General features: G+C 45.5%; 1 protein-coding gene across 3 annotated transcripts; it reads left to right on the top strand.

Moving 5' to 3' along the window:
* Window positions 1–393: 393 nt before the first annotated feature.
* Window positions 394–8,147, top strand: PPP1R15B (protein phosphatase 1 regulatory subunit 15B). 3 transcript variants are annotated; one of them, XR_012677374.1, is made up of 3 exons: window positions 404–2,184; window positions 5,146–5,561; window positions 7,427–8,147. XR_012677374.1 is itself a non-coding variant. In XM_075174363.1 (2 exons), exons 1-2 carry the CDS (start codon window positions 616–618, stop codon window positions 5,356–5,358), a joined length of 1,782 nt encoding a protein of 593 aa, XP_075030464.1. In that variant the 5' UTR covers window positions 394–615; the 3' UTR covers window positions 5,359–8,147. The 3 variants fall into 3 exon arrangements, 1 of the variants encoding a protein (XP_075030464.1); XR_012677373.1 differs by having other exon boundaries at window positions 5,146–6,602; XM_075174363.1 differs by having other exon boundaries at window positions 394–2,184; window positions 5,146–8,147.
* Window positions 8,148–8,404: the final 257 nt, after the last annotated feature.

The following is an 8,404-nucleotide window of genomic DNA, read 5'->3' as shown; positions in this document are numbered from 1 at the left end:
CAGCCGGGTGGAGCAGCCCCGCGGCCCCAAGAAGCCGCTCGCTAGCGGGCTCCGGGGCGCCGGGCAGCTGCCCCGTGCCGCGCTGCCCCGGCTCACCGCGGCCGCGGCCTCGCCCGCTGCCGGGGCCGGGGCCGGGGCCGGGGCCCCCCCAGCGTCGGGGCCGCCCCGCTGCGCCCCGCCGCGCCGCCGGAGGGGGCGCTGCCGCGCGGCGCCCGCCGCCCTCCGGCTGATGCAATCCCCACGCGGAGGGAGGGGCGGGGCCTCCACTCTGGCGACGGCCCCCCGGGGGGCGGGGACCTAGTGACGCCGCGCCGGTGCCCAATGGGCAGCGGCGGCGCGCTGTGACGGTAAGGAGGCGGACAAGCGCCTGCGCGTTGAGGTGCGCCCCGCCCCTCGGGGCTCGCGTCGGCCGCGGGCGGGTTGAGGCGCTGCGCTCGCCCCCGCGCCGCCATTTTGTGCCGCCGCCCGCAGCAGGATGGAGTCGAGTACCCGAGGGAAGCCGCCCCCCGCCTGCCGCGCCCGCCGCCCCGCAGCCCCTCGACGGAGCGCCGCTCCGCAGGTCCGACCGCACCGCTGGGAACGCTGAAGAGTCTCCTCTGCCCGCCGCCGCCGCTCATGGAGCCGAGCGGCCGGGAACGCGCCGGCCCCGGCTTGGGGCGGGCCTGGCTGGGCTTCGCCGCGACCTGGCCGAAGCTGGCCGGGCCCAGCGCGGCCCCCGCCAGCGCCTCGCCTCAGACGAGCCCGCCGTTCTCTTGGCTGCGGCTGATGTCGCAGCTCCTCTCCCCGCTGCCCGCTTTGCTGCAGCGGCTGCTGCCCGGCCCCGCGCTGAGCAGTGCCCTCTGCCCCGCCGCCGGGCAGCCGCCCGCCAAGGGCCCCCAGCCGTCGCCGCTGCTGCTGCTGTCGGAGCCAGCCGCCTCCCTGGACTGGGCCGAGGAGACGTTGCCGTGGCCGGAGGAGCCCCAGGAGAAGGGGGGAGAGGGCGGCACGGAGCCGCCGCCGGGCCTCTGGGGAACCGGGCTGGTGCGGAGCAGCCTGGTGTCCTTCCCCGTACCGCGTGTGGACTTGTACGTGCTGGGCCCGGAGCAGGGCCAGGCCTGCTGCTCCGGCAAGAACCATCTGCCCCAGCCCCTGCGAGCCGAGGTCCCCGCAGAGACCTGTCGAGGCTGCCCCGCGCGGGGCGGCTTGCCGGAGGTTGAGTTCCTTCGCAGCAAGCGCTTGGCGTTTCTCCAGCGGTGGCATTTGGCGAGCGGTGGCCTGGCCGTGCCAGACCCGGACTACGGCTATCACAGCCTGGAGGAGGAGCAGCAGCAGCAGCACAGGGGTGTTTGTCAAGAAGAGGCAGGGCGACGGCGGGAGCAGCGGTGCGATGCCGGGGAGTTGAAGCGGCCCGAGGAGCCGAGCGACGCGGGGAGCCAACCTGGAGGTGGTCCCTTGGAGCAGGAGGGGCTAAGAGGTTCAGCTGAGAAGGGGGCACTTGAGGGGGAAGCCTTGACTGAAGAGGATGACGAGGACTCCGAAATAGAGCAACACCTTCCAGTTTCAGCCAGGCCTGCCTGTGCGAATAAATTAATAGACTATATCATAGGGGGAGTTTCCAGTGGGGAGGAGAGCGCGGATGATGAGGAAGACTGGGATGATGATGACGATGGGTTTGATAGCGAGGGGCTCCCCTCGGATTCAGACGCCGGTAGCCAGGACGGGGAAAGGCTTCATCTTTGGAATTCCTTCTACAGTTTGGATCCGTACAACCCTCAGAACTTCACAGCCACCATTCAGACATCTTCCAGCGATCCGGGAAAGGATATGTCGGATGTGGAGGAGGAGGAGGAGGAAGATTCTTCGTGGGCAGAGGAGTCTTCAGGCTCTCCTCACCCTAGTTCTGAAGAGGAGGACGAGTGGGACTGTAGCAGTGTGGATGAGGCAGAAAACTTGAAACTTTGGAACTCGTTCTGTACTTCAGATGATCCATATAATCCGTTAAATTTCAAGGCAGCCTTTCAAACAGCAGAAAAAAAAGGGACGCCTGGTTTAAAAGGAGCAGAGAAGCCGAGTTTGGTCGCTTCTGAGCGTAGTCACTTAACTGTCTGTCGGGTGCAGTTGGAAAAACATAACTGTGGGGTCACTGACTTTGTGCAGCATGACATTCTTTCTGGTGAGAAATGTAGAAGTACCAAGCGGAAAAAGGTATATACTTCATTTATGGTTTTGTGTTTTGGGGATGCTTTTAAAAAAAAAAAATACCAACAACAAACCCACATTGCGCAAAGTGGGACGTGAGTGGGTGAGGTCACTTGTGCCAGGATTCCAGCCACGGCGGTGGGTAGATCATGCGCCCGTGAGCTTATAGTCTAATTATTTGACTGAAATGAGCGTGCCTCATCCTTTACACGTGATGATAGATTTCATAATTCAGTGGCTCAGGGCAGATAATTTCTTTTAATTTCTTTTCTAGACTTGAAGTTAAATTTTTCTTCTAAGACGCAGTTTTCATTCTGTATTTGTGTTGTAATGTAGTTTTCATCATCGGAGAAACAGATTTTCCTCTGGAAAGTACCCGTTTCTGTTATGAATAATGTTGATAAGCTGTTTTAGGACCTTTGTGTGCACATAGTGTAATCAAGATTTACAGCATTGTAAACATTGTAGGACAAACGTCTTTTGGAGTAGAAAGAACTCTTCTGTTGTGGGTTAACACATGCTATAGTAAGCCACTGAAGTTTCAATAGAGATTATAGTAATACTCCCGTTTCCATTTAAGAGACTTATAATTCAGCAATCATTTACTAAAAGGATGTAATCTGGAATTGGGCTTTTGAGCACAAACTGGAAGTGTAATGTGTTTATGAGGAGTTAGTGTATTAAAAAATTTTTTAATATGTGTGCTAGGATTCAGATAAATAGTAATAAACAAATTCGTCTTACGAGTTTTATGATGCTACAGATGTACAAGATGGCTTTTCAGGCGTAATGTCTTGCCTGATACTTCAAACATTTGTATGAGTTGTGATACCAAGTCCCAGGGTAATGCAGTAGTGTGACAAGTTATCAAAATAGAAAAGTTGTAGAATGCTTGCTTTAGCATTCTTACAGTGGAGAGATTTGTTTGCTCCTTTAATTGAGAGCCTGACTTGGAGGTAACTTCATACCTGTTTTTGCTAGGGCAAGTGGCATTTAATGGTTCACACAGGATAAACTATTGTATTTTAATCTAAATGGAAAATACTCAAACAGTTTCTGCAAGAGGTCCTTTGTAACTGACAGCATCTGTCTGAAATGCTGCAAGGTAGCACTGATAGGCCCTGCTATAAGTTCATACTGCTGTGACCTAAAAATCTTGTTGCGTGTCAGGGATGTGGACTTAACAGTTGCAATTTTGTGACTAATTTGTTGTTTGACTCTGTGTAATCCATTGACATGGTGAAAGAACAATGATCTAGGTGCAATATTTAGCATGATGTTACAAAATCCAGTAATTGTGCCCAAGGGTGTCTTAGACTGATGTAAAAAGGATGTAAGGTAGGAACTCGCAAAGGGATAGGCTGATGTAACAAGTCCGTGTGCTTGAAAGCAGATGCTTAATTAGGCCTGAGTGCAAAACAGAGCAGAGATTGCCGAGCAGCGACCAAGGTGTTCCCAGGAAATCTTCAAGTCGTTCATGCTGCTCAAGGCTATTTCCTATCTGGCATCCTGCAGTCAAACAGCAGCAATATTCATGTTTGTAAAGTCATAAAACCTGGGAGTGTTTTTTTCACTTACAACTTAGCAGCGCATTGACACTGAGCGAGGACATGTGGAGTCTGATGCTCCTGCTTTCACAGACAACTCGGCAGTAATTTGGGATCACTCCACTAGAATTAGATGACTTCTGGAGGTTGGTTTCACACAGTCTCTTGTGGCTCTGTATCCTCAACAGCTGAATATTCCTGTAGGTCATCTCTTCCGTAACTGTTACCTTCGTGTTTTCTGCGAGGGTTGGAAGATGGCTCTACCACAAGAAGCAGTCTCACTCTACACTCATTGTGTTAGCATGACCTGGGTGTGGAACTAGGGTTCTGTGTTAATAAAACATAGGAATGGAGCAGTAAGTTTTTTGTACCTCCCCACATTTTTGCTGACCTTCCAGAAGTAGCTGTCCTGCAGCAAATTCAGTGGAGTCGTCTGTAACAACAGTGTTTGGCTTGTCTTCAGGAATCAGTTGTAGTCTGAGAGTTGATGGATGGTGACAGCTAGTTAGTTTGTCCTTCAGTTTTGTGGCTTTTGTCTAGCTAAATGAAAAGCAATACAGAATTCAGTAGGAGCCTGAAATAGTCTGGCTTTTGCTTATCGCTCGAGAACAGAAAGACTTAAATCCTTAGTATGGTAATAGTCTAAATACTGTCAAGTTTAGATCCTGAGCCTATAAGTTTGTTTTCTTAAAATAGCTTAATAGTTCTTAAAATAGCGAAGAGTGAAAGTTGTCGTACGCATTTTAAATTGCCATGACTTTGACTTCATTTCGTTGCGTGAACTTAAATACACTGGAATTTGATACCAGCTCTAAATAGATGGGTTTGTTCCATTCACGTAGTGATGAGTGTTGCTTCCTTATATGTAGCGTAGTGCGATTTCTTTTCCTGGTGCTGAAGTACAAGCTGACTCACATACCTACTTACTCTACAGAACAATGATTCTTCCTCTTTTTTATTATGTAAGCTTCAGTAATCGGAGGAGTTTGCCGGTAGCATATTTCTAGCCTTAAGTGAGTGTCCTGGCATGTCCTCCTGAGTAACCTGCTTGAACTGTATCTGTGTAAGGTTATAACCCAGCACTAATGTCGGGGGGGTGTTATTTCACAGGGAACATTGTGTGATCTGCCTAAAGAGGCTTCTTACGCCGCAGTTTAGAAACTCTGTAGTAGTTTGAGCACTACTTTTGGTAGAGGGAGAAGTCAGCAACTGGTTGCTTTTAAAGCGGAGAGGTGAAATATACTCTGGCCTAGGTGGTGCAGAGACCTAGCATGAACTGGTAGCGTATCTGAGGCTTTTTGCTATTTTAGGCATTTAATAACTTCTGTTTAAAAAAAAAAATCGTATGTGCAAATAAATGTTAAGCTCCATTTGCATGAGTGTTTGGTTAATGCTTTAGTAAATTACTTGTCTTTTCCAGGTAACCTTCCTTGAAAAAGTTACTGAGTATTACATAAGCAGTGAGGAGGATCGTAAAGGACCCTGGGAAGAGCTTGCACGAGATGGATGCAGGTTCCAGAAACGTATCCAAGAAACAGAAGAAGCCATAGGATACTGCTTCACAACAGAGCATCGACAGAGAGTATTTAAGAGACTCCAAGAAACCTACTACAAGAGGGTTGATCTCTTCTAGCACCTTAAAAGATCTGGTAGTTGTGTGACCCTAAGCACTCACAAACATCTTCAAAACAAGAAGTGGCAGCTGCATGTGCTATTTTGAAATGGGGAGAGAAGTGGGATTTTAACACTTTTTTCCCAGTTCAATATTCAGCCAACGAATATACTTGTGTTGTCCCATTTTGATATCCAGACAAAACCTTTTGAGTATCATCAAGGGTAAGGGTGGTATAATTGCATTCCTTTTAAGTAACACTTGAGAAACAGACTGCTTTAGGTTAAATTCCTTCCAAAAATGCCTTGTCTGACGTATGTTGAGAAGTGGTGACTATTAAGTTGGATTTTTGCACTTTGAAAAAGCAAAACCTATTTTGAAGGAAATATTTATGGGGCTCAGAACCTAGTTATTGCAGTTTTGATTTAAAGTTTCTAGAGGTATGTGCTACTTTCTTGTGGTTCTCCATTTTCTCTAACTTGTACAAAAGTCTCGAATTTTGTTAGCTAATAACGTTAACTTTACTGTGCAAAGCAGATAGGTTATTTCTGCAAGATCCCAGTTTTGCATGTAATCTAGTGAGTGTTTATGTAATGCTTTGATGTCTTAATATTTCAGTCTAGCACACTGGGGGATTCAGGGGAACTCTGGTGCACTACAAGCCCTTTGGTTTGTCTTTATTTAAATAATACCTTTACCCAGTACTGTTCCAAAGGGTGTTGGCTGCTTGTGCACCAAACCTCTTTGCTTTCAGGGCAATGAAAGGCCTCATCCTGATCAATAATTAAAGCTTCAAGGGTATGTATCAAGGCTATGGCTGATAGTTTGCATTTAGGTAGCCACGTAAAGGGAACTAGGCCCTAGTTCTTTAGTTAATCTTAGAGTAACTTTGCTGTAATTGATTCTGCTTTCTGAAGATGGATTGAAGTGGAGGATTCTTCATACTTCTTGTATCCAATGTGCTTGTTCTGGTACTTCTAAGGAGAATTATCTTTGACTTATGGAAATGTAAGGGTACAAATTGCTGTGTTCTTTACCAAAAGCCAGTATTAATACCTCTCTGCGTCTGCACTTTTGTTCATCTGGTACCAAAATAACATTTCACGTTTGGGGTCTGAAAGTTGAGGTCCTCAGTGGAAGGAAAACACTCCTTATTTATGTTCCTAACTTAAAATGTTCAATTGTTTCAGTCGAAAATAAAAAAGCAGCACCATTTGGATGTGTGTTTGGAGCTGAAGGATGTTGTGTGGCTGTTAACCAAGCAGGTGTGAGGTCATGCAATGGAATAAATACCAAACATCAAAGAATTCATACCTGCTTGCACGAAGTTGCATGAATAAATTATTTGCTATTTGTTTCATTCAGCTGATTAGAATTGTTTCCCTTTTTTAAGGGAGAATCCTAAAAACACGTCAGATTTGTCATCTCATTAATCACTTCAATTTTTAATTCAAAAGAAAATTAGAGATACAGAAGAGCTTCACAGAGCTTTACTGAATTATCTGCTTTATCGGGCCATCTTTTTGGCCATTACTTTTAATTCAGTCTCAAAAATTTCAGAGGTTTTGGGTTTATACTTTATTCTTATTGCATGAAGTATGTTCTTTGAATTTAAAAATTCCCTTTCTCTGCTACAAGTTAGAAGTGTTACAATTACGAAATTCAGAGGGTTAATGGTGAACTACAGTAGAGTTGTTATGTAAACTTAAAGTACAGCCAAAACTCAAGCAGTCTTACAGACTGGCTACTTGGAAGCCATGCAGCAATGTTATTTTTCATCCCCATGGCATAAAAAAAAAATTGGATTCTCCTTTCCTACAAAAGATAAATTTTAGTTGTGAAATCATAATTCTAATCATGCTTTAAAATCCTGTGAAACAACTTTTAATTTTTAGGAGTTCATTTCCCTGTATCATATTTGATAACAAGTGTTCTGCTTTTTAGTTTAGGAAAAAGCATGCAGGATGATAAATGTAGAATTACAGTAGAAAACTTGTTGACTTATGGTCCAAGTGTGACTGATAAGTAAAAATGCTGTTCATTGCTCTTGGTAAAATATACTGTAGTCATTTTTCCATGACTCTCCCAGTTTCTTCGATCTTGGAGAACTTGTTGGTGCTTCAGTTACTCTGGATAACTCACTTGGTTTACTGGTGCTTGTAAGAAGCTTTAGAGTGGTGTGAATTAACACCTGCAAATACTGATCCACTGTTTGCAGAGGCTTGGAAAAGGCTACAGTTGGAAACGAACAGAATTGGCAAACTGGATGTAAACTAGATCAAAAACTGCCACTTCCAAAGTGCTTCTAACGTGAGAAATTATTTTTTTCCAACCTGCGGTGCATTAAGCACTCTGTTCTAACACTACTGATGCTCACTGAAACATACCTGCTTGGGTAAGCTTCCCCCCTCTCAAACCTTGTGTTTTCAAAGTATCCAATGTAAGGTGGTAGGAAATTAACACTAAATTCATCACCATTAGAATCATCTTAAAAGCAAGCTAAGCTTGGTTGTCACCATTGTCCCTATAACATATCTTAAAATGGTCATACAGGATGTGTACATGTGTAAGTGCTTTGAGTGAGACAGTAAAAATAACACTTGTTGAACTTTAAATCAAAACTGTAATTATCAGATTTTATTTTTGTATAATTTAGAGAAAGTTAGAAAACCTTCAACATTGGCTTTATACAGATTTTAATTGATTTGTGTCGAGTTTGTTGGGTTTTTATATCTAAAGTTATATTTCTGTACATAATAAAACTATTCAGAACTAATCTGTAAATTGTAATAAAGATATTTGCAAGATAATGCCAATTTGTTTTTCTTTGAAAGAACTTACGGGAGACATCAGGTAACTGTGCAAAAGCACAATTATGTATGTTTAGCTTTGTGAGAATATTAAATTTTTTTTTATCACATTTGGTGTTTCAGAGGAGGTTATGGTAATTTAGAAGCCTGCACTCTCCCCTGTGAATTTCCTTCTGAACGAGTAACTCTGCGTGATCGTAAGGGCTCCGTGCACTGATGAAGCTTTTAAACTAAAATACAAAGGGTGCACGTGCAGT

The sequence above is a fragment of the Calonectris borealis genome, chromosome 26 (assembly GCF_964195595.1).
Source record: "Calonectris borealis chromosome 26, bCalBor7.hap1.2, whole genome shotgun sequence".
Lineage (NCBI taxonomy): Eukaryota > Metazoa > Chordata > Aves > Procellariiformes > Procellariidae > Calonectris > Calonectris borealis.
This window is presented reverse-complemented; position numbering and strand designations above follow the sequence as displayed.